At 41.5% G+C, this 24,579-nt stretch overlaps 1 protein-coding gene and 1 long non-coding RNA gene across 12 annotated transcripts in view; one reads left to right on the forward strand and one right to left on the reverse strand.

Moving 5' to 3' along the window:
• Positions 1-21,540, forward strand: part of IL1R1 (interleukin 1 receptor type 1) — a 133,442-nt gene extending 111,902 nt beyond the window's left edge. For all 11 annotated transcript variants that reach the window (XM_059891221.1, XM_059891220.1, XM_024998607.2 and 8 more), the window contains 9 exons: positions 2,208-2,442; positions 2,551-2,740; positions 3,631-3,799; positions 7,060-7,125; positions 10,264-10,381; positions 11,421-11,572; positions 17,045-17,188; positions 18,422-18,589; positions 19,424-21,540. In XM_059891221.1, the coding sequence (XP_059747204.1) occupies positions 2,208-2,442; positions 2,551-2,740; positions 3,631-3,799; positions 7,060-7,125; positions 10,264-10,381; positions 11,421-11,572; positions 17,045-17,188; positions 18,422-18,589; positions 19,424-19,842 (1,661 nt within the window). In that variant the 3' untranslated portion in view covers positions 19,843-21,540. The remainder of the gene's footprint in view (positions 1-2,207; positions 2,443-2,550; positions 2,741-3,630; positions 3,800-7,059; positions 7,126-10,263; positions 10,382-11,420; positions 11,573-17,044; positions 17,189-18,421; positions 18,590-19,423) is intronic.
• Positions 20,682-24,579, reverse strand: part of LOC132346540 (uncharacterized) — a 109,876-nt gene continuing 105,978 nt past the window's right edge. The window contains exons 3-4 of the long non-coding RNA XR_009496366.1: positions 22,460-22,631; positions 20,682-21,715 (exon numbers count right to left, since the gene is read on the reverse strand). This is a non-coding gene — a long non-coding RNA (uncharacterized lncRNA). The remainder of the gene's footprint in view (positions 21,716-22,459; positions 22,632-24,579) is intronic.

Below are 24,579 nucleotides of genomic sequence, written 5' to 3' on the forward strand. Positions count from 1 at the left end.
TTCATAAAATCCTGAAAAATTTCAACTTGTATTTCTTCAAAGACTTTTCCTGTTCCAGGAAGACAGGCCCTCTCCGGCCCTTAAGGGATTCATGTTACATGAATTGAGGAATGCTCAGTCCTGTAGTCCTCCAGAACTCGCTCCTCCTCTGGGTGCAGCTGTAATCTCTTTGGTATCCTGCCCTCCAGTCTCTTCGTTTACCTGGACTCCCAGGTCCATCTCCTCAGCTCAAGAAAGAACACTGGGTTTTGCCTACTTTCCTCCCTGCAGTGCCACGGTTTAGAATCTCCCTCTACACAATACTTTGGGAAAACTCTAGGGTTCCCCTCCTTCTGTGTCCTGACTTTGTGGTACTTCTGTCCTTTGTTCCCTGACATTCAATGTCTTGAACATTGTTGTTTCACATACTTTGTCCATTTTTTTAAGCTGTTCAGGTGGGGGGGCAAATTAAGGTTATTCCATCTTTTTATTAAAACAGCTATACAGAGGGGATGAGAGAGGTTAAATAACTTGCTCAAGGACACAGGTAGTAAGTGACTAGAAATCTTTCAGACTTCCAAGATAATTCTCTTAATTGTCAGGTTCTTAACACTCTCCTGTATAACACAAAGAAAGGCAATGCCAAAGAATGTTCGAACTATTGCACAATTGCACTCATCTCACACGCTAGTAAAGTAATGTTCAAAATTCTCCAAGCCATGCTTCAGCAATATGTGAACCGTGAACTTCCAGATATTCAAGCTGGTTTTAGAAAAGGCAGAGGAACCAGAGATCAAATTGCCAACATCCCCTGGATCATGGAAAAAGCACTCATCTCACATGCTAGTAAAGTAATGCTCAAAATTCTCCAAGCCATGCTTCAGCAATATGTGAACCGTGAACTTCCAGATGTTCAAGCTGGTTTTAGAAAAGGCAGAGGAACCAGAGATCAAATTGCCAGCATCTGCTGGATAATAGAAAAAGCAAGAGAGATCCAGAAAAACATCTATTTCTGCTTTATTGATTATGCCAATGCCTTTGACTGTGTGGATCACAACAAACTGTAGAAAATTCTGTAAGAGATGGGGATACCAGACCATCTGACCTGTCTCTTGAGAAACCTGTATGCAGGTCAGGAAGCAACAGTTAGAACTGGACATGGAATAGCAGACTGGTTCCAAATAGGAAAAGGAGTACTTCAAGTCTGTATATTGTCACCCTGCTTATTTAACTTATATGCAGAGTACATCATGAGAAACGCTGGGCTGGAAGAAGCACAAGCTGGAATCAAGATTGCCGGGAGAAATCTCAATAACCTCAGATATGCAGATGACACCACCCTTATGGCAGAAAGTGAAGAGGAACTAAAAAGCCTCTTGATGAAAGTGAAAGAGGAGAGTGAAAAAGTTGGCTTAAAGCTCCACATTCAGAAAACGAAGATCGTGGCATCTGGTCCCATCACTTCATGGCAAATAGATGGGGAAACAGTGGACACAGTGTCAGACTTTATTTTTTGGGGCTCGAAAATCACTGCAGATGGTGATTGTAGCCATGAAATTAAAAGACGCTTACTCCTTGGAAGGAAAGTTATGACCAACCTAGATAGCATATTGAAAAGCAGAGACATCACTTTGCCAACAAAGATCTGTCTAGTCAAGGCTATGGTTTTTCCAGTGGTCATGTATGGATATGAGAATTGGACTATAAAGAAAGCTGAGCGCCGAAGAATTGATGCTTTTGAACTGTGGTGTTGGAGAAGACTCTTGAGAGTCCCTTGGACTGCAAGGAGATTCAACCAGTCCATTCTGAAGGAGATCAGCCCTGGGTGTTCATTGGAAGGAGTGATGTTGAAGCTGAAACTCCAATACTTTGGCCACCTCATGGGAAGAGTTGACTCATTGGAAAAGACCCTGATGCTGGGAGGGATTGGGGGCAGGAGAAGAAGGGGATGACAGAGGATGAGATGGCTGGATGGCATCACCGACTAGATGAACACGGGTTTGGGTGGACTCCGGGCATTGGTGATGGACAGGGAGGCCTGGTGTGCTGCGGTTCATGGGGTCGCAAAGAGTCGGACACAACTGAGCGACTGAACTGAGCTAACACCCTCCTGAATAACACAAATTAATATATTTAATAACTGGTGTTTTTATTTAGATATTCCATTAAGAAACGTTGCCAAATTTCTTTGGCAAGGAGAAATGACTTTCCCTTTCTCCTTTTTTAAGATAAATGTGAGGAACATGAAGAGAAAATTACGCTGGTTTCACCCGCACGTGAAATCGATGCTCGCTCGTGTCCTCTCATCACAAGTGCCCACAAAGAGCCTATAACTTGGTATAAAAATGACAGCACGACGCCTGTATCTACAGAAAGAGGATCTCGGATTCACCAGCACAAAGACAAGCTCTGGTTTGTTCCTGCTGAAGTGGAGGATTCAGGAGCTTACTATTGCTCAGTGAGGTAAGCAAGCGATAAATAGGTTACAAACATGTCGTGTCTGTACCATTCTTCAGGACGGAAAAAAAAAAACCAATTTTTTTTTAATGAACTTATTTTGATTTATTTTAGAAATTCAACTTACTGCCTCAAAATTAAAATAGTGGTAGAGTTTGTGCAGCATGAGCCTAACTTGTGTTACAATGAAAGGACTGTGTTTACCCAGAGACTGCTGACCGCGGGAGACGGACAACTTGTATGTCCTTACTTGGATTTTTTAAAAGATGAAAACAATGAGTTACCCCAAGTACAGTGGTATAAGGTAATTTTGTATTACATATGGCCTTTTACTTCTCTAGCAAATAAAAGAGTTTGCTGTCATAGACATTAGGATGAATCCGCAAAGGACTTTTTCATTTGGCAGATTATTTGCTTTTGAGTGGTGAAACTTAATAGAACATTTTTAAAGTTTTATGATTGTATGTGTTTAATTTGCAGCTTAAGTAAAAATTTACTTTCTGTCATTTTTGTTTAATAGGGTACAGCTGAGAAAAGTACGGTGGGTATATAAGATGTTTAAAAATAAGGATGATTATAAATTTAGGGTTTTTTAAAGTGACTATTTGTTACAAAGTATATTATTTCATGTTTTATTATAAATACTAAGTGGTCCTTAGATAACTTTAGTGGTTTCTGTAACTGAAAAGTCATCAGCTAGCACTGCATGGAATACATCATATTCTGGTGTCTTTGATCTACCTGGCTTCTTGGAGCTTACATGGATAATCATTTTTTAGAGGTTTAAAAATACAAAATAATATCAGTGAAGAATGGAAGTATATCATTACTAAGAAATTGTAGTTAGCATTCTTTCCTCAAACATTTTTTTCTTACAAAGTATATTTGTTTCCAGTTGTCTTCAAAGTGCAAGACTCATAGGCATAAAAATGTAATATCCTGGGACTATAATTATGACTTTGCCAAAAAAAAGGCAAAATTAAAACTTCTGTGCAAGTACCTTTCTATTCACATATACATGAATGTGTGTTCTAGTCCGTTAGTCACATCTGACTCTTTGCGACCCCATGAACTGTAGCCCACCAGGCTCCTCTGTCCATAGTGTTTCCCAGGCAAGAATGTTGGAGTGGGTTGCCCTTAGTTGAATATAACTATGAATAATTGGTTTTCAATACTTCCTTTCCCCCTGTCTAGGACTGCAAACCTCTACTTCTTGACAACGTAAACTTTGCTGGAGTAACAAATAAGCTGATCATCACAAACGTGAACACAGCACACAGTGGGCACTATATGTGTCATGCGTCATACACACACTTGGGAAAGCAGTATCGTGTCACCCGGGCGATAAAGCTGATTACTCTGGGTGAGTCATAGCTGCAGTACTAGGAGTTTAAATCCGGGAAGGTCCAGAGACTGTGAGTAATATCACCTTCACTGTCTACAGAGGGACTAAGTCCAGGAGAAGCATGATGACTTGCTAGAGGTCACCTGGCTTTAGTTTTTGTTGCTCTATGCTATGTAAGTGTTTTCATTCCTGTTTCAGATGCAGTGCTGATTAAACAGACAGGATGAGCTGAGTTTTCCAGTGGAACTAGGAGGCTTGTTTTGGGGCGTGGCTAAAGATGGTTCTCTAGAGGCTTCAGGGACTCCTCTGGCTAGTACTGGGGAAAGGACAGTTCTGAGACCTCTCACCTGAGGAGTCTGGGTGTCTAGCAGTTGTTGATGGACCCTAACAGACCTTGAAATAAGTTACACTTTTTCAAAAACATCTTTTTATTTTGCATTGGAGTACAGCTAATTAACAACGTTGAGATAGTCTCAGGTGCACAGCAAAGGGGCTAAGCCACACACATACATGGATCCACTCTCCCCCAAACTCCCCTCCAGGTGCCACATGACATTGAGCAGAGGTCCCTGTGCTATACGGTAGGCCCTGTCAGTTATCCACTTTAAATATAGCAGTGTGTACACATCCATCCCAAACTCCTTAACTATCCCTTCCCTGCACCTTCCCCCGCTGGTAACCATAAGTTGATTCTCTAAGTCCCCACAGGGCTTCTGTGATTTCCTCAATCTGCATAAGCCACTCTTAAAATCAGTAAATGACTCTTCATAGTTACAAATTAATCAATCCACAGTATGGTGAGTACTCTGCTAGGGTCAGTGAGGGAAGACCACAGTGGTGACAGCAAATATATATTATATATATATTGTTGGTTGTCCATTTTAAATATAGCAGTGTGTGCATATTCAGGGATGGATGTATCCATCCCTAACTATCCGTTCCCCCATCCCCCTTGAATGGCACCCCACTCCAGTACTCTTGCCTGGAGAATCCCATGGACAGAGGAGCCTGGTAGGCTGCAGTCCATGGGGTCGCTAGGAGTCGGACACGACTGAGCGACTTCACTTTCACTTTTCACTTTCCTGCATTGGAGAAGGAAATGGCAACCCACTCCAGTGTTCTTGCCTGGAGAATCCCAGGGATGGGGGAGCCTGGTGGGCTGCCGTCTATGGGGTCGCACAGAGTCGGACACGACTGAAGCGACTTAGCAGCAGCAGCAGCAACTATCCGTTCCCCCATCCCCCTTGCTGACCATAAGTTCGTTCTCTAAGTCTGTAAGTCTTTCTGTTTTGTAAGTTCCTTTGTGTCATTTCTTTTAGCTTGATGGGGGGACGTCATACAGCATTTCTCCTTTTCCGTCTGACTGACCTCACCCAGTGTGACCATCTCTAGGTCCATCCATGTTGCTGAAAATGGCATTACTTCATTCTTTTTAATGGTGTGTAATATTCCACTGAGTACATGTACCACAGCTTCTTTATCCATGGAATAAGCTCCACCCTTGTCAGATCTGTGTTAACCCAGTCGCATAACTTCTCTGAGCCCGTTTCCTCCTCTGTAAGCAGATTCAGGCTTCCGAGGTTGTCGTGAACTGTGTTGTGGATCAAGCGTGCTCAGCTTGCAGTCATGTGCCTGGTGCCCGACAGCTGAGAAACGAATAGGTGCATGCCAGTTTTTCCTGTTAGTCATCCTGAGGCTGCTATTCACCATATTTCATATTAAAAACTATTTTAAAACAAAATAGAACAAATGCACCTTTATAAGTTACCTGGAGATGGGCAGAACACTCAACCTTTCTCTCAATAGTAGGATTTCCTAAGCTTTCAGTAATGTATGAAGAGAGTTATTCCCATGAACTTATGGTTACCAGAGGGAAAGAATGGGGGGTAGGGATAGTTAGGGAGTTTGGGAAGGACATGTACACACTGCTATATTTTAAATGGATAACCAGCAAGAACCTACTGCATAGCACAGGGAACTCTGCTCAATGTTACGTGGCAGCCTGGATGGGAGGAGACCCCCACGTGAAACAATCACAACATTGTTAATCAGCTTTACTCTGATATGAAATAGAAAGTTAAATTTATCAAGCTGTTTACAACAACAACAAAAAAAGTAAAGTTACTCTAACCAGGACTTTGAAAAGTTCAAGCAGTCTCTATTAGTAATTATTCTGGGACAACAGGCCTAATAGGGACTATCCCAGGTAAACCCAGATGATCACTTTTCAGATAGCTGTGTTTTCTCAGTTCTACAATTATTTATTTTTGCCAAAGTTTAATTGTGTTGTCTCAAAATCGATTCCTTGCCTACATCCTACAAGTATCGGTGACTCCTAAATTTCAGGAGTCCTGAGTCACAACCATCCTTAGCAGCACTTCCCTGGGCGTTGCGTATCTCCAGTTTGTGTTTCTTGGGGTACTGCAGCCAGACCAGCAGACCAGATTTGAGGGAAAACAGGGTACTACAGAATTTTAAGAATTCAAATGGGTTTTAACTACTTTCGGACATCTTTTCTGATCCCTTATATAGAAATAATATAATCAGGGGTGGGGTTCTGTTTTGTTTCTCTTCTAAAGGTGGATTTATAAATATTTGTTGGGCATTTCCCATCTTCCAGGCACTTTCTAGGTATACAGTAGGGAACGAGAGACAGAATATCCTGCGCTGATGGAGCTAACGAATTTTTTTTAAGTAGCAGAATGAATACTAGGCATTCAAATTTGGTCACGTTTGGTCCCAGATCAACTCTTGAAGCCTATCTTCTTGAGAATAAAAGACAGATTAATTTCTGGAGATTCTTAGTATTTTTCTGCCTACTGTAATAAAGTATGCCAAAGTGTGTGGCATTCTTTGATAACTGTGGCTTTCACTCTTGGGTTACTGTGAAAGTTACCAAATAGACACACATCTAGCACTAGTGACTTTCTGGTTAATAAAGCTCCATCCAGGGAAGCCACTTTGTTCTCCCTGATTTGCATGAAGAGATGCACTTGTCCGCAGACCCAGAGCCTGGTGATGTTTGTGGTCTTTTTTTTTTTTTGTAGCACCAAACTCTGTGGGTTCAGAAGGGCTGAGGTGTTATGGTTTTGCTGTGGCCTCTGAGTCAGCCTCCTGCCTTCACAAAAATCCTGGCCCTCTGTCTCCTGCCATGTATACTGTGGCCCCTAGAGGCAGATGCTGTGTTGTAATATGTTAATGTTTGGTATATTTTGCCAAGTGTTGTCATCTTTGGAGATTTGAATCTATAAGAGACCTTGTGGGTGTTTTTCTTTCAGAGAAATCCAGAAACACAAAACCTGAGATTGTGAGTCCAGCTAATGAGACAATGGAAGTGGTCTTGGGTAAGTGGGCTACAATTAGGATATGCTGAAATCAGTGTTTCTTTGAACTAGAGAGTAAGATAAACTGTACCTTTGCTGCACACAACCCAAGCTGTTCACTGCATGTATCTAAAGTTAGAAAGTGGCACACACTGTGTCTTGTTTCTTTGGATTTTTTGCCTCTTATGGCAAATATCTAGCCACGTCTTATTGACTCAGTGTTACTTTTCTATGGACAGTTACTATTCATGAAGACATCAGCCGACAAACAAGTTCGGGGACTTCCTTGGTGGTGCAGTGGTTAAGATTTCGCCTTACAATATAAGGGGTGTGGGTTCGATCCCAGGGAGGGGAGCTAAGATCTCACCTGCCTCGTGGCCAAAGAACCAGAACATAATACAGAAGCAGTATTATGACAAATTCAATAAAGACTTTAAAAATGCTCCACATTAAAAAAAAAAAAAATCTTAAAAAACAAAGACCAAGTTCAATAGGCCTAGAAATAAGAAATGGAATATATTTGGTATAGGATGGATTTCTTTTCCTGAGAGAGTTAAACTTTTAGGTAGAAGACTAAGACTATAGACCCAGAAGGTAAATTACTCTAGAGAATTATTTTTCCAAGCTAGTGATAATGTTTTATTTCAAGAATAAAGACATAATACTATAGGCATTCACATCTAAGCTGTGCAGTACAGTAGCAGCTAGGCATGTGTGGTTATGTACATAGCCACACTAAATTTAAATTTAGTAAATTCAGTTTAATTAAATATTATTCCCTCATTCAAGAGCTGACTGGCTTAGATGTGACTAGTGACTATGTATTAGACAGCACAACTATAGAATGTTTTTGCCAACACTGAAAGTTGTTGGAAACCACTGGTCCCAACATAAAAACAGACTTTTCTTTTGTATCAGAGGATCAAAATTCAGGCTGGCATATAGAATTCTCTTCTGTAATAGTAACTGCATGAAGACAAAGAACAATTGTACAGAGATTAAAAGCTAAAATGTGTGACCTCTGAATTCTGCACTTGGCCAAGTTGTTCTTCATGTGGGAAGGTAATATACAGACATTCATAGATGTAAACAAAGAAAGAGATGAAGACTTTAAATATTGGCCAGTAGAATTCAGAGCAGTGTTTTCAACCTTTTATTTCCCCCTTTTTTCTTCCCCTGTAGAAGGCAATGGCACCCCACTCCAGTACTCTTGCCTGGAAAATCCCATGGACGGAGGAGCCTGGTGGGCTGCAGTCCATGGGGTCGCTAAGAGTTGGACACGACTGAGCAACTTCACTTCCACTTTTCACTTTCGTGCATTGGAAAAGGAAATGGCAACCCACTCCAGTGTTCTTGCCTGGAGAATCCCAGGGATGGGGGAGCCTGGTGGGCTGCCATCTATGGGGTTGCACAGAGTCGGACACGACTGAAGAGACTTAGTAGTAGTAGTAGTACCACCTAACAGGACATTTTTTTCCCCAATCCTCTTTACTTTCTCAGATATTTAATGCCCAGATATGTACTCTGGCACTTTAGAGGACTGCAGACCATTGCAATAGATAAGCTTTTGTTGCTCTTCTCGCTAAGAAGTACATTTTTCCCTATTGAGAAGGCATGCTCTGGGAATGTGTACTTAAGAGCTCTCTCTAAAAACCTAGATTTGATCTACAGATCTAAAAATAATAACTACATTCAGTTCAGTCTCTTCTTTGTGTCCAACTCTTTACGACCACATGGACTGCAGCACACCAGACTTCCCTGTTCATCACCAACTCCTGGAGGTTACTCAAACTCATGTCCATTGAGTCAGTGATGCCATCCAACCATCTCATCCTCTGTCGTCCCCTTCTCCTCCCCCCTACATTACATTAGAAATAATTATTTTAAAATATCACATTGATCAGAGGCCCATCACCGTAGCATAAGGTTATGCTATAGTCAGGCTTTTATTTGATAAGATTTCACATTAATTACCAATAAAATGACATAGAAAAATAGGAACTGAGGGACACTTTCTGCACTTGATTTGCGACCCCATGGACTGTAGCCTGCCAGTCTCCTCTGTTGATGGGATTTCCCAGTCAAGAATACTTGAGTGGGTTGCCATTTCCTTCTCCAGAGGATATTCCTGACCCAGGGATCAAACCCGTGTGTCCTACTTGGCAGGCAGCTTCTTCACCACTGAGCCACCTAGGAAGCCCTCTGCACTTGGTAAATAACATTAATTCAAACCAGTCATCACCAGCATTTTTAATTATGAAACTCTATAGTGTTAAGCCTTATACAGGTCTGGACTTTCTTATTGAAGTCAAGAGTGAGACTAAGCTGCCCACATGAACTTGTTACAGTTACTGTAACAATTAACAGTTACTTGTTCCAGAAGTGCCCACTAATGCAAAGATTAAAGAACCAAGGCTTGCTGACTCTACGGGAGAAAATAACTTTGTTTTCCGATTGTATAATTACATACCTATAAATTTCAGGAGAATTACTGGGGAAAGTTAGAATAATTATTGTATTAACTGGCCAGATATAAAATTAATATACTATAGTATTAGACTTGTTTAGCAAAAACCAGCAAGTAAACATAACAAGAAAAGAGATCTTATTGCAACAGAGCTGTCTATAAAGTATCTTAGCAAAATCTTTAGAAAATATATTGGATTTATAAGGGAGAAAAAAGCCATCCAAACAAAAAAAAATCCCCCCAATCTCTGACTTATAACCCTCAAAAAATTGAGGATAACATTTCAGAATATGTGCAGGGTTGATGTAAAGGCATGTTCATTGGTATATCAATCATAATTAAAAATTAGGAAATTATGTTTTGCAATAGGAAAGGAGCTTGTCATAATATGTCTGTATGATGGAATACTAAACCACTATGAAATAGCCTGTTTTGGAAGGCTGATCATGTGAGCCAAAATTCTCAATAGTCAGAGTAGATGTTAATGCCCAATTTTCAAAGCTGCATAGTGCACAGAAAGGTAAGGAATAAGATACATGAAGTTACTAATAGTGGTCATCTCTCAGTGGTAGATGTAAGAACAATTTCTTTTTCCTTTCTTATACTTTAAAATTTTTATTCAACAGTCATTCGTTAATCTAGATAGACCAGAGTCCATTGATCTTATGATTTAAAAACACATTGCTTTGCAGGATCCTGGCTTCAATTGATCTGCAATGTTACTGGCCGGCTAAGTAACTATGTCTATTGGAAGTGGAATGGGTCGATGGTTAGTACATACACTCCTGTGCTAGAGGAAGACTTTATCACGTAAGTATGCCAAGAGTCAGTTGTGCCCTAGACAAACTGTGGTATTAAATCCCAAGGGTAGCAAAGATTGGCTTCTCTGGTGGCTCACTTGTAAAGAATCCGCCTACAAGGCAGAAGATGCAGGTTCAATCCTTGGGTTGAGAAGATTCCCTGGAGGAGGAAGTAGCAACTCACTCCAGTGTTCTTGTCTGGGAAATCCCATGGATGGGGAGCCTGGGGGGCTACAGTCCATGGGGTCGTAAAGAGTTGGACATGACTGAGTGGCTAAATACCAAAGCAAGGGTTAGTACCAAGGATGAGTGGTCAATGTGCTTAGTTGTTGTGACCCTGTGGACTGTACCCCATCAGGCTCCTCTGTTCATGGGATTTTCCAGGCAAGAACACTGGAGTGGGTTGCCATTTCCTTCTCCAAGTGGGTCTTTGATTGACCCTTTACTTTTGCTAAGCTAAGTAGGATTAATAAGATCTTGTACAATACAGGTGAACTACATGTTATTATGGTACCAATTCCAGACCACTTGGAAGGCTTTCTCTTAAATTCAGTTAAAAATTGCAACATTCCAATGATGCAATCGTCCTGAATTTCCCTTCATGTCATTTCATTTTTAAAGTAGTTTAGAGAAGACTCATGAAATGTAACCAAGAATTAAAGCACGCCCCTGCTCAAGTCTCTGATGGCTCCCTGTCACTTCTCCAGGGAGAAACTCCCAACCCTTAGCATCACCTGGGAACCTTGCCCATCTGTCCCGATCTACTCTTATTTCATATATTCTCCGTGTCCCATGGAGCCCAGAATGCCTGTATCCCCATTTTTCTTTTTGGAAGCTGGTCATTTTGATTTGATTTCTCTCTGCTAGTAAGTGGTCCCAGAGCTATCAAATATCAGATCAGTGTGCTGCTTATAGCCTTATTCTTATACCTGTGCTTTAGGCTGGTGATTCTTACTGCTGCAGTTTAAACGACAAAGAGAGAAACCAGGTATATGTATTGTTTCTATAATTGATGCCATCTATACAATTTTACTTATTCTTTTGAACAGAGTGGAGAATCCTTTAAACAGAAGAAGGAGTACAGTCCTCGCACGGCTTAATATTTCGGCAGTGGAAAGTAAATTTTTCCTGCATCCATTTACCTGTTTAGCCAAGAATACAGAAGGAATAAGCACAGCATACATACAACTAATACATCCAGGTAAACAAGAGAGTCGTTTATTTGAAATGCAGTTTTGTAGTCCCATGGTAAGATATCATGACCTTGAGGTTTGCCATGCTATTTCCTCTGCCCACAATGCTCTTAGATTCCTTTTAACCTGGGGACTTCCATTCACTTTACTTCTCAGGTGAACTGTATCTTCTGTGAAGTTTTTTTGCCCTACTTTCCTTCTATTAATGCATCTCTCTGCCCCAAAAGATAAGGTGTGAGGGCCTCAGCTATGTATTTCCATATCTATCTTAGTTTTCTTTACGTGATTGTAAGTTCTATGATAATGCAGACAATTGCTAATCATTCTATTTCCAGAGCTAGTTAGCAACTTAAGTCTGATCATCAATTCAGTTCAGTCGTTCAGTTGTGTCCGACTCTTTGCGACCCCATGGACTGCAGCACACCAGGCTTCCCTGTCCATCACCAACTCCTGGAGCTTACTCAAACTCATGTCCATAGAGTCGGTGATGCCATCCAACCATCTCATCCTCTGTTGTCCCCTTATCCTCCTGCCCTCAATCTTTCCCAGCATCAGGGGCTTTTCCAATGAGTCAGCTCTTCACATTAGGTGGCCAAAGTATTAGAGTTTCAGCTTCAGCATCAGTCCTTCCAATGAGTGTTCAGGACTGATTTCCTTTAGGATGGACTGGTTGGATCTCCTTGCAGTCCAAGGGACTCTCAAGAGTCTTCTCTAACACCACAGTTCAAAAGCATCAATTCTTTGGCTCTCATCCTTCCTTATGGTCCAACTCTCACATCCATACATGACCACTGGAAAAACCATAGCTTTGACTAGATGCACCTTTGTTGGCAAAGAAATGTCTCTGCTTTTTAATATGCTTCTAGTTTGAACTTTTCTTCCAAGGAGTGTCTTTTAATTTCATGGCTGCAGTCACCATCTGCAGTGATTTTGGAGCCCCTCAAGATAAAGTCTCTCACTGTTTCCCCATCTATTTGCCAGGAAGTAATGGGACAGATGCCATGATCTTAGTTTTCTGAATGTTGAGTTTTAAGCCAACCTTTTCACTCTCCTCTTTCACTTTTATCAAGTGGCTCTTTAGTTCTTCACTTTCTGCCATAAGGGTGGTGTCATCTGCATATCTGAGGTTATTGATGTTTCTCCTGGCAATCTTGATTCCAGCTTGTGCTTCATCCAGTCCAGCGTTTCTCATGATGTATTCTGCATATAAGTTAAATAAGCAGGGTGACAATATACAGCCTTGACGTACTCCTTTTCCTATTTGGAACCAGTCTGTTGTTCCATGTCCAGTTCTAACTGTTGCTTCTTGACCTGCATCTTGATCATCCTAGGCGCCTAATGAATATATTTTTAGGTAAACAATTCCATGATGGATGCACAGGGGAAGCCGAAATATCTACTTTCCAGAGAGGATGTCAGAAGTTCCTGGTTTTCATACATTGTATAATCAAACACAATATTGACGGTATTTGTGTTCCAGCTCATGGATTCATTTTTCTGTCTCATTTATTCTACCATTGACTCCTTCTAGTGTATTTTTCATTGCAGTTATGGTATCCTTCCACTCTGTTGGGTTGTTAAAACTTCTTGTAACTTCTCACTCCTCACATCCACCCTTTTCCTGAGTAGAACTTTATGATCTTTATGATCAGTATACTGAACTCTTTCTTGGGTAGACTGCCTATCTCCACTTCAGTTAGTTGTTTTTCTAGGTGAAGGGTTTTATCTTGCTCCTTTGTCTGGAATGTATTCCTTTGCTGTCCCATTTTGTGTAGATTTCTATTTGAATTTGTGTGTATATGGAAGGTTAGTCATGTTTCTTGACCTTGGAGAAGTGGCCTCTATAGGGAACATTCTATTGTCCCATCAGTACACCTCCCTCTCATCACCCAAGGGCCGGGGCCATGGTCCCAGGGTAGGTTCTGACCTGTTTGCGAACTCAGTTCCACAGGCTGCGAGATGACAGTTTTCTTGTGTCTGCCCTCTGGTGGGTGAGGCTGGTTTAGAGGCTTGTTCAGGCCTCCTGGTGGGTGGAGCTATGTCTTGGCCTCCGGCAGGGAAGCAGAGGCAGAACACTCTTTGACATACATCACGGCAATATTGGACTTCCTTGGTGGCTCAGTAGTAAAGAATATGCCTGCAGTGCAGGAGAAGTGAATTTGATCCCTGGGTGGGGAAGATCCCCTGGAGAAGGAAATGGTAACCCACTGCAGTATTCTTGCCTGGAGAATCCCATGGATGGAGGAGCTTGGCAGACTACATACAGTCCATGGGGTCACAAGAGTTGGACATGACTGAGAAATATTATTTCCACCACCACAGAAATATTATTTCTGACCCATTTTCTAGATAAAGTAAATAAAAACAAAGCCAAATGGGACCTAATTAAACTTAAAAGCTTTTGTACAACAAATGAAACTATAAACAAAATGAAAAGACATATTATAGAATTAGAGAAAACATTTGTAAACAATGTGACTGGAAAGGGATTAATCTCCAGTTATGCAACTCAATAACAACAAAAACCCAGTCAAAAAATGGGCAGAAGACCTAAATAGACATTTTTTTCAAAGAAGACATAGAGGTGGCCAACAGGCATATGGAAAAATGTTCAACAGCAATAATTAATAGTTTATTGTAGTTCTGATGTGCATTTCTCTATCACTTCCCTCTGGTCAGAATGAAAGTGAAAGTCACTCAGTCATGTACAACTCTTTACGACCCCATGGACAGTACATTCTGTGGAATTCTCCAGGCCAGAATACTGGAGTGGGTAGCCATTCCCTTCTCCAGGGGATCTTCCCAACCCAGGGATCCGAACCCAGGTCTCCCGCATTGCAGGCAGATTCTTTACCAGCTGAGCTATCAGGGAAGCCCTACCAAAGGAGAGGGATAAATTAGGAGGCTGAGATTAACCTGTACACACTAATGTATATAAAATAGATAACCAACAAGAACATACTGTACATAGCAAATACGATATACTCGGTATTTTGTAATAACCTATAAGGGAAAGAAAATCTGAAAAAAGTGTATATGTTGTTGTTTAGTTTCTAAATCATGTCCAGATCTTTTGTGACCTCATGGACTGTAGCCAGCCAGGGTCCTCTGGCTGTGGGGTCTTCCAAACTCAGGGATCAGACCTGTGTCTCCTACAGTGGCAGGCAAATTCTTCACCTCTGAGCCACCAGGGAAGCCAGGAAAAGTGTGTATACACACACACACACACACACACATATATAAAACTTAATCGCTTTGCTGTACGCCTGAAACATTATAAATAAACTATACTTCAATAAATAAAAGTTTTATAGTATGTGAAACATTTTAAGATAATTTATAGTTGAAGTAAAATATTTATGAATGTATACATGAAAAAAAAAAACAAAAAGAACCTATGGACAAACTATTAGAATTAGTAAATGAATTTAGAAATATCACTAGTGAAAGTTAGTCACTCAGTCATGTCTGACTCTTTGTGACCCCGTGGACTGCAGCCAGCCAGGCTCCTCTACTACCCCTGAAATTCTCCAGGCAAGAATACTGGAGTGGGTTGCTATATATGTGTATATATAGTATTTCTGTGTATATCTTTATTTTTTTATTTTTTATTTTTTTATTTTTTATTTTTAAAATTAAAAAAATTTTCAGGTATACACGTGCTCCCCATCCTGAACCCTCCTCCCTCCCCCCTCCCCATACCACCCCCCTGGGCCATCCCAGCGCACCAGCCCCAAGCATCCAGCATCGTGCACTGAACCTGGACTGTGTATATCTTTAAATACCAACAATGAAGAAACAGAACTTAAGTTTTAAAAAATAGCATTTATAATAGCATCAAAACTATTAAATACTTAGGAATAAATGCAGCAACAATTGTTCAAAATCTGATACAAACTAAAAATAATTACTGAGATAAAGACCTAATAGATGGAGGGATAAATAACCACAGATTGAAAGACTCAGTATTATAAATACTCTGCTGCTGCTGCTAAGTCGCTTCAGTCGTGTTGGACTCTGTGCAAACCCATAGACGGCAGCCCACCAGGCTCCCCCATCCCTGGGATTCTCCAGGCAAGAACACTGGAGTGGGTTGCCATTTCCTTCTCCAAAGTAGTTCCCCTCAAATTAATCTGTACATTGAAAACAGTTCCAATCAAAATCTCAGCAGTTGTTGTGGGTGTCTTTATTCTAAAAATCATATTGGAAATGTCAAGGGCCCAGAATAGTTAAGGTGGTCTTGAATAAAAACAGTCTGGAAGATTTACACTTCAGATAAGATGATCTTATACAAAGCTACAGCTGGGGACTTCCCTAATGGTCCAGTTGTTAAGAATCTGCCTTGCTATGCAGGGGACATGCATTGGATCATGGTTGGGGAACCAAGATCCCACATACTGTGGAGCAACCAACCCCGAGCACCGCAACTAGAGAGCCTGTGTGCCGCACCTAAGACCCGACACAGCCTAATAAATAAATAAATATTTTTAAAAGCTGCAATCAGTTCAGTTCAGTTGCTCAGTCGTGTCCAACTCTTTGCAAGTAATAATTGAGTATAAATGTGAACTATTAGTTAGGCCAATCAGACATTAGTCTACCTTGATTTCCACTTCATACCCAGTTTAACTGCAGGTTAAACATACCCAACTGCAGGTGGGTCAGTGACCTAAATTGGAAAAACAAAATAACCGAGCTTTTATATTCTCTTTCCTGGTTGTCTCCTTATGTTTAGAAGGCTCTTTCTTCTTTCTCCACCCTCCTCCACCAGACTCCTCCGCGGTCATCAGCTGAATAACTAGCCTGTGCAGCTGGGAGAATGTGGAGTGTGAAACACTGTCTGGCCATCCTAAACTCTTCTTTCCTTTCCTTAGTCTACCACTTTTTTCACCCGACTCTTCTACTTTTGTAGAACGTTTGTAGGCTTCTGAGTGACTTTGACTTTACTCATATTCCTATGGAGTGCTCTATCTTATGGTCTTTGGTGTTTTTTCTATGTTATTGCATACTACTTAAGTGGGAATTAAATACAGTGCACCTTAGTTTTATACAGTATCCATCCTCAATGCCTCTGTAGATTAGTATCCATTAATAGGGGCTTCCATTAATGGTGGCTCAGTGGTAAAGAATCTGCCTGTAAATGCAAGAGGTGCAGATTCGATCCCTGGGTTGGGAAGATCCCCTGGAGAAGGAAATGGTAACCCACTCCAGTATTCTTACCTGGGAAATACCATGGACAGAGGAGCCTGGCAGGCTATAGTCCATAGGGTCACAAAGGAGTCAGTCATGACTTAGCAACTAAATAACAACAACAACAATAATCCATTAATGAGATACGGTAATGAATGAGTTTATACTGTCTGGAATTTGGACTTACAGACTGATCCCAAATATGGTTTCCCTGGGATGGTAATGTTTAATTTGCTGTGCTCAGTTTTTAAGTCTTTGGGTTCTAATGTGTTTTTCCCTCTTCTCTGCTATAGTCCCCGATTTCCAGAAGCCCACAGTTGGTATATTCGTCATGTTAACATTGGTAATTACATGCTCTGTTTGCATCTACAAAGTCTTCAAGGTTGACATTGTGCTTTGGTACAGAGATTCCTTCTATGATTTCCTCCCGAAAAAAGGTACAATTTTGTATTCTATGCAGTATTTTCCTGAGAGAGTGGGGGTAGTTAAGAGGGTTTTTATTCTAATTTTAAAATGAAATGTGGTCCACACAAAGTAATGTAATTATACATAATTATAGTTTCATGACTGAATAGTATTAATATTTTCTAAGTTACTGCTCTGGTGTTCATAATGGTGGGATAGCCTGGCATTTAGGGCATCTGCTTATAAATCCAGTTATTCAGAAGCCTCGGTTGAAGACTTGCTCTGTGTTAGGTAGCACAGAGATCACCCCATTACCTGCCATAAAATGAAAGAAATGACTCAGTTTTCCTGCACCAGAGAAGCATTCTCTATTTTGTTTAAATCTCAGAAAAAAAACTACTACTCCACTAATATATGGGCTTCCCTGGTGGCTGAGTGGTATAGAATCTGCCTGCCAATGCAGGAGAAACGGGTTTGATACCTGGGTTGGGAAGATCCCCTGGAGAAGAAAACGGCAACCCACTCCTGTGTTCTTGCCTGCAGAATCCCATGGACAAGGGAGTCTGGTGGGCTACAGTCCATGGGGTCACAAAGAGAGTCAGACACAACTTAGTGACTAAACAACAACACTAATACTTAAAAGGAAGAGCGGATAGAATTCAGGACTGAGACGTTTGAGTAAGATGAGAACAAGGAAATGAAGAGAGTTTCACACTAGGCAGGTGAAGGATCTTTCCTTGTGGGGGACCTTTGAATAATATGAGAACTTTGTAGTGAAACACAATAAAAAAAACTTGTCAGAGGTGAATACTTTAAAAAGACATTACAGAACAGTCTTTTGGACTCGGTGGGAGAGGGAGAGGGTGGGATGATTTGGGAGAATGGCATTGAAACATGTATAATATCATATATGAAACGAGTTGCCAGTCCAGGTTCGATGCATGATACTGGATGCTCAGGGCTGGTGCACTGGGACGACCCAGAGGGATGGTACAGGGAGGGAGGGGGGAGGAGGGTTCAGGATGGGGAACACATGTATACCTGTGGCGGATTCATGTTGATATATGGCAAAACCAATACAATATTGTAAAGTTAAAAAATAAAATAATATTAAAAAAATAAAGACATTATACTTTTTGGTATTGTTGCTGCATACCATTGTACACAAAATTAGTAATTCACTATGAAATGCATATTTGTGATACTGACTTTAGCAAATCTCATTTTTTCTTTTGGTTCTATAACTATTGCATTTTCCCTTTTAGTTTCAGATGGAAAGACGTATGATGCATACATACTATGTCCAAAGACCCCTGGGGAAGGGTCCACCTGTAACTCGGATATTTTTGTGTTTAAAGTCATGCCTGAGGTCTTGGAAAAACAGTGTGGCTATAAGCTGTTCATCTGTGGCCGAGATGACTACGTTGGGGAAAGTACGTGTGCAGTGGAAAGAAGTAACATCTTGTATAACTAATTCAATTACTAAAGTTGGATAACTAATTGAATTACTGCTGCTGCTAAGTCACGTTAGTCGTGTCCGACTCTGTGCGACCCCATAGACGGCAGCCCACCAGGCTCTCCCGTCCCTGGGATTCTCCAGGTTACTAAAGGTGGAAGACTGCAGCCTGGGTATACATACTTGACAACTTGAAGAGCCTCTTAAGTGGGACTTCCTTGGTGGCTCAGTGGTAAAGAATCTGCCTGCCAATCCCTGGGTCAGGAAGATCCCCTGGAGGAGAAAATGGCAACCCTTTCTAGTATTCTTACCTGGGGAATCCCATGGACAAAGGAGCCTGGTGGGCTTCAGTCCAAAGGGTCGAAAAGAGTCAGACACGACTGAGAGACCAAACAAGAAGAGCGTAGTGGGACCTGATGATTTTCATACTAAATGCAAGTGTTTACTTTTCTCACACTCTATTGGGGCAACAATTAACTAAATTTTATTTCGTTTTGCAGAACTTAACTAGTTAGGTCTAGCAGTTACTTTACAACTGATGGTAAAAACAGGAGTGATGTAGATCCAGTGGTTTAGCAAGAAAGTTTATAAAATTCATTCTTCAAGTACTCCTACTCCGCCATGAAATACTCACCTTTTGTGGGTCAGTGTTTGAGCTCTTCTGTAAAATGATAAACTCCTTCGATTTAAGGAGAAAGAGTATCGGGAGACATAGGTGATGGGGTGGGAAGAACCTTGAGGGGTCTTGGTTCTGGAGGGAAGGATTATAGATGGAAAGTTTACTTACTATGCTGTGTCTCATGTTTTTCAGGCATTGTTGAGGTTGTTAATGAAAATGTAAAGAAAAGCAGGAGGCTGATTATCATTTTGGTCCCAGAAACGTCAGGATTCAGCTGGCCGGGGAATTCATCTGAAGAGCAGGTGGCCATGTACAATGCTCTCATTCAGGAAGGAATTAAAGTCGTCCTATTGGAGCTGGAGAAGATTCCAGACTATGAGAAAATGCCAGAATCCATTAAATTCATTAAGCAGAAACAGGGGGTCATACGCTGGTCAGGGGACTTTAGAGAGGGGTCGCAGTCTATGAACTCGAGATTCTGGAAGAAGGTCAGGTACCACATGCCAGTCCAGCGGCAGCGGCGTTTATCCAAGCACCAGCTGCTGTCCCCGGCCACTCTGCTGGACTCTAAGGAGAAACGACCCATGGAGGTCCACGTGCCTCTCGGGTAGTGGAGAAGCTTGGCCAAGAGTTCCTTGGTGACTCCTGTCTTCGGGCACTGCAGGCTGGGCCTCACTGACTTGCACAGTCATCCTACACACCTGTTTAGTCCCTTATCCCTGAGGTCACCTGGGACCGGATTAAGGGAGCAGGATGTGGCGACAGTCGCTCTGTGACCAGGGCAACTCCAGGCAGAGGGCTTGGGAAGTCCTTTAAGAAGGCGCTGGATGCCCTGTCTGAATGTTTGAACTGCTGAGAAAAGGCACTGGGCAGCAAACCAGAGGAATGAACATGCAGGTAATATTCACCATCTATAGACAGATTTAGGAAGTCTCCCAGGGTCTGAGGGCAGGGCTGTGGCCCAGTCTGGGCACAGCAGGCCCTCGAGTGGTTCTCCTGGGCATTGCTACTGGCAGACTGAGACCTGTACTTCCCAGAGGATGTAGAAGCATTCTTGGAGAACTTTCCGTCTGCCTTGCATTTCCCATACCTCTCGACAGACAACTGGCAGTCACTTTCCAAAGATGGAATTTCATTTCATGGAACCTTTAAAACTGTCATTTCAATGAGCAAAGGAATTCCCCTGACTCTTAAGGGTTTGAAATAACCTTACCTTTCTGCAGGAGAGAAAGAATTTTGAGAGCAAGAATAGCAGAGTATGAACCCACCTCTTAATGCCTTTCCCCTGCAGTGACCACTTGATTCCACCTTATTCTTCTGCCTATTCCTGGACTTGTCACTTCTCTGGAAGGTCCACTTCCAAGTCACCTCCTCCTCTCACTCTGTCACACACACGGCCTACAGATGAAACGTCTTTCTACGATGCTCGGATCTTAAAATGCCCTTGCTAGACCGCCTCCATGGGCTCCTCCTGGGCGAAAGCCCACTTCCGCCCACGAGCATCTGACACCTCTCAGTCCTGCTCTGCACACGCCCAGATTGTTCACCTTCACACCTATCCCCAGCCTCCCTCCATCTCTGCCTCTCCTTCCCGTCTCCTCTGACCAGAAATCCTCTTCACGTATTCTCTAGCTGACCCAAATTTTACTAAAACTTAAAATTTACTCCAAGTCCCTTTCCCCAAGAAACTGCCCTCAGACACTTGTTCTGTTTCTGTCAGTCTGATTGTATTTCGGCTGTCTCTGCAGGAAGTTGCTTCTGTCTCCAGCTCCAAGCCCTGTTCTCTGCAGAAAAGGCAGGGGTGTCTCTTTGTTGGCAATGCCTTCAGAAGAAATTTGCACACATAACGTAGACTGTGCTTTACTGTTTAAAAATTTCCACAGGTTATTTTATTTTTTGAAAACCTTTGTTCAGTTTCCCTTTAACCTTTTCCTTTCAGGCCTTCCCCATTAATTAGATTTTACTGCATAATCTGATGGGAATTTTTCTTCTTGGTCAGTGTGAGTGTTTAAGAAAAGTTTGCAAGTATAGTGAAGTATTCCATTTCCAGTTGTTAAAACTGGCTTAGCAGAATTTTTATTTTCCCCCTTCTGCCTCTATTTGCAGTAAAAGAGGGTATTGAGCCATTTTTTAATGAGTTTTTTGATAAATTATATTTCTACTGGTTAATGATTTAAAAAAAACCTTGTTTATATAATTCTGCAGCAGATACCAAATATTTTTATATAGAAAGACACCAGATTCATGTACAGCACGTATCATTGATCAATGGACTGTACTTATTTTCCAATAAAATTGTCAAAACCTGGTATTGATTATTCTCCTTCAAATCTGTTTCTTTGCCGGCTCTCTCCCGAGTTTACCTGCTTGCTCCCAGGTCGTGTGGAAAGTGAGGGCACCTTCTTCCTGGGGAGGTCAGAGGTCATTAGCTGAGGGCTGACTCCCCTTTGTAGGCTCAGCTACAATCCGCCTGTTTGCTTGCTCCTAAAATAGATTAAATATGAGTCTTATTAACTTATTACCGGTCCAAAAACTCATAGGGGCAACATTTGTATAGACTTTTAAATCTTTTTTTTTTTTTTTTTGCTTTTTACAAAAAACTGGATTGGAGTATAACCAATTAACAATGTTGTGACAGTTTCAGGTGGACAGTAAAGGGACTCAGCATACATACACATGTATCCATTTCCCCCAAACTCCCCTCCCCTCCAGGCTGCCACATGACATTGAGCAGAGTCCCCTGTGCTTTACAGTAGGTCCCTGTTGGTTATCAGTTGTACATATAGAAGTGTGTACCTGTCCTTCCCAAACTCCTTAACTTCCCCCACCATAAGTTTCTTCTGTAAGTCTGAGTCTGTTTCTGTTCTGTAATTAGGTTCATTTGTATCATTTCTTTTTAGGTTCCACATAGAAGGTATGTCATAACATATCTGTCTTTCTCTGACTGACTTCACGCGGTATGACCATCTCTAGGTCCATCCATGTTACTACGAATGGCATTATTTCGTTCTTTTTAATGGCTGAGTACTATTCCGTTGTATATATGTACCACATTTTGTATCCATTCCCCTTAGACTTTTACATCTCACAAAAAGTTTTTATTTTTCTCCTTTGACCCAGGAGGCTAACAAAATCAACAGATTTCATATCCAAATGCGAGCTCTAATGTTCAAAAACTCTAAGGATCAGATCGCCTTTCACAGCGGGTCAGTGCATCTTTCTTCTTACCCTGTAGCTGTTCTAACAAGCAGATGGTGCTGTGAGTACCCGAGGAGAAGGGCAGAGGGGGCAGGTCACTTTAAAGTCCACAGGGTCAAGCAGATGGCCTGTCCTCAGGGAATGGTAGCGTTGTCTCTAGTAATTCTGGGAATAAACTTGGTTTCTCCAGTCATATTGAAGTCTGCAAATAGAATGGATAGGGAAGCATACAATTGGTGATTGACACTTAGGGAGGAAGCAAAGCAACGTAAAAGGCAGGCCAGAGTAGAGAGCAGTCAGGTGGAGCCACGACATCTGGAGACCAAAGCCTGGCTCACCCCCCATCCCAGGTGCTTCTGGGTTTCTCAGGGCCAATGACTGTGTCCCCACGACCCTCTGCTGGCCCCAAACTTTATAGGATGCTTAGTGCGCTAAAGAAAGAAGGGGATTACTTTAACACATTCCTGAGGGATTTTTCAACAAAAATTAAAAATACAAGAACTTAGGAAAACTGAGGAGTCAGCGATCCAGAAAACTTGCCTAAACAGACTATCTCAGTGGAAGGATTCAGAGAGATTTCACCATATTTTGGTGATTTTTTTTAAACAGTTAATATATTTTTAGCAAACAGAATAAAACAGTGCTAAGAGCAATTTTTTTTTTTTTGGTCATGAGAATTTATATTCTTCTCTTTACCAGATAAACTTTCCTCAGAATAGCCTTTTTTTTTTTTTTGGTCTCTGGAATTATTTCTCACTAGTGGTTCTACCTAGTTGGAAAGAGACCTGAGTATAAGTTTCTGCACTGTCACAGTTTGAAACTCGTACACAGCACAAGGTTGTTTTGACCTTTCATGCCAAGAAGACAGTGACATGATGTATTTAAAGTGTGCAGTGAAGTGCACGCACACTCAGTCGTGGCCAGCTCTTTGTGACCCCATGGACTGTAGCCCACCAGGTTCATCTGTCCATGGGATTTTCCCAGCAAGACTACTGGAGTGGGTTGCCATTTCTTTCTCCAGGGGATTGTCCCAACCCAGGGATCAAACCCTTGTCTCCTGCTTCAGCAAGCAGATTCTATACCACTGAGCTACCTGGGAAGCCCATATTTAAAGTAATAAAAGGGAAAAGCCTATAACCAAGAATACTCAACCCAGTCAGGCTCTCCTGACTTGAAGGAGAAATCAAAAGCTTCACAGAGAAGCAAAAGCTAAAAGGATTCAGCACCACCAGACCAGCTTTACGACAAATGCTAAAGGAATTTCTGTAGGAGGAATAGAAAAGGCACAACTGGAAATAAGACAGTTAGGAAAGGGGAACACTCACAGGTAAAGACAAATGAACAGTAAAGGTAGAAAATCATCCACACCACATGATCTCAAAGCTAGCAATCCTTGAGAAGAGAAAATCATGAATGTAGGATAGTGGAAACGCATTTAAAATTAAGAGACCAGCAACTTAAAAAATCTTATATATATATATATAGACTGCTATATAAAAACCACAAGTTAACCAAAACCCCCAAATCTAGATAAAAAGCAATCCAACGTAACATAAAAGAAAATCATGCAATTACAAGAGAACACAGGAGGAAGGTGAGTTCTACCAAATGTGTGTGTGCTCAGCTGTGTCTGACTCTTCTGCAATCCCGTGCACTGTAGCCTGCCAAGCTCCTCTGTTCTTGGAATTCTCCAGGTAAGAATACTGGAGTGGGTTGCCATTTCCTCCTCCAGGGGATCTTCCTGACCCAGGGATCAAACCCATGTCTATCTCAGCTCCTGCATTGGCAGGTGGATTCTTTACCACTAGCACTACCTGGGAAGTCCCCTATCCTTCTGAAACTTTTCCAAAATATTGCAGAGGAAGAACACATTCAAACACATTCTATGAGGTCACCACCACCCTGATACCAAAAGAAAAGAAAATTACAGGCCGATACCACAAAATTATAGGCAATATCACTAACGAATGTAGAGGGGAACATCGTCAACAACATACAAGCAAAATGAATCCAACAGTACACTGAAAGGATCACCCACCATGATTTAGTGGCATTTATCACAGGAATGCGAGGATTTTTTAGTATCTGCAAATCAACCAGTGCTACACCACATGAACAAACTGCAGAATAAAAAAATATACAATTATCTC

This window comes from Bos taurus, chromosome 11 (genome assembly GCF_002263795.3).
Source record: "Bos taurus isolate L1 Dominette 01449 registration number 42190680 breed Hereford chromosome 11, ARS-UCD2.0, whole genome shotgun sequence".
NCBI lineage: Eukaryota > Metazoa > Chordata > Mammalia > Artiodactyla > Bovidae > Bos > Bos taurus.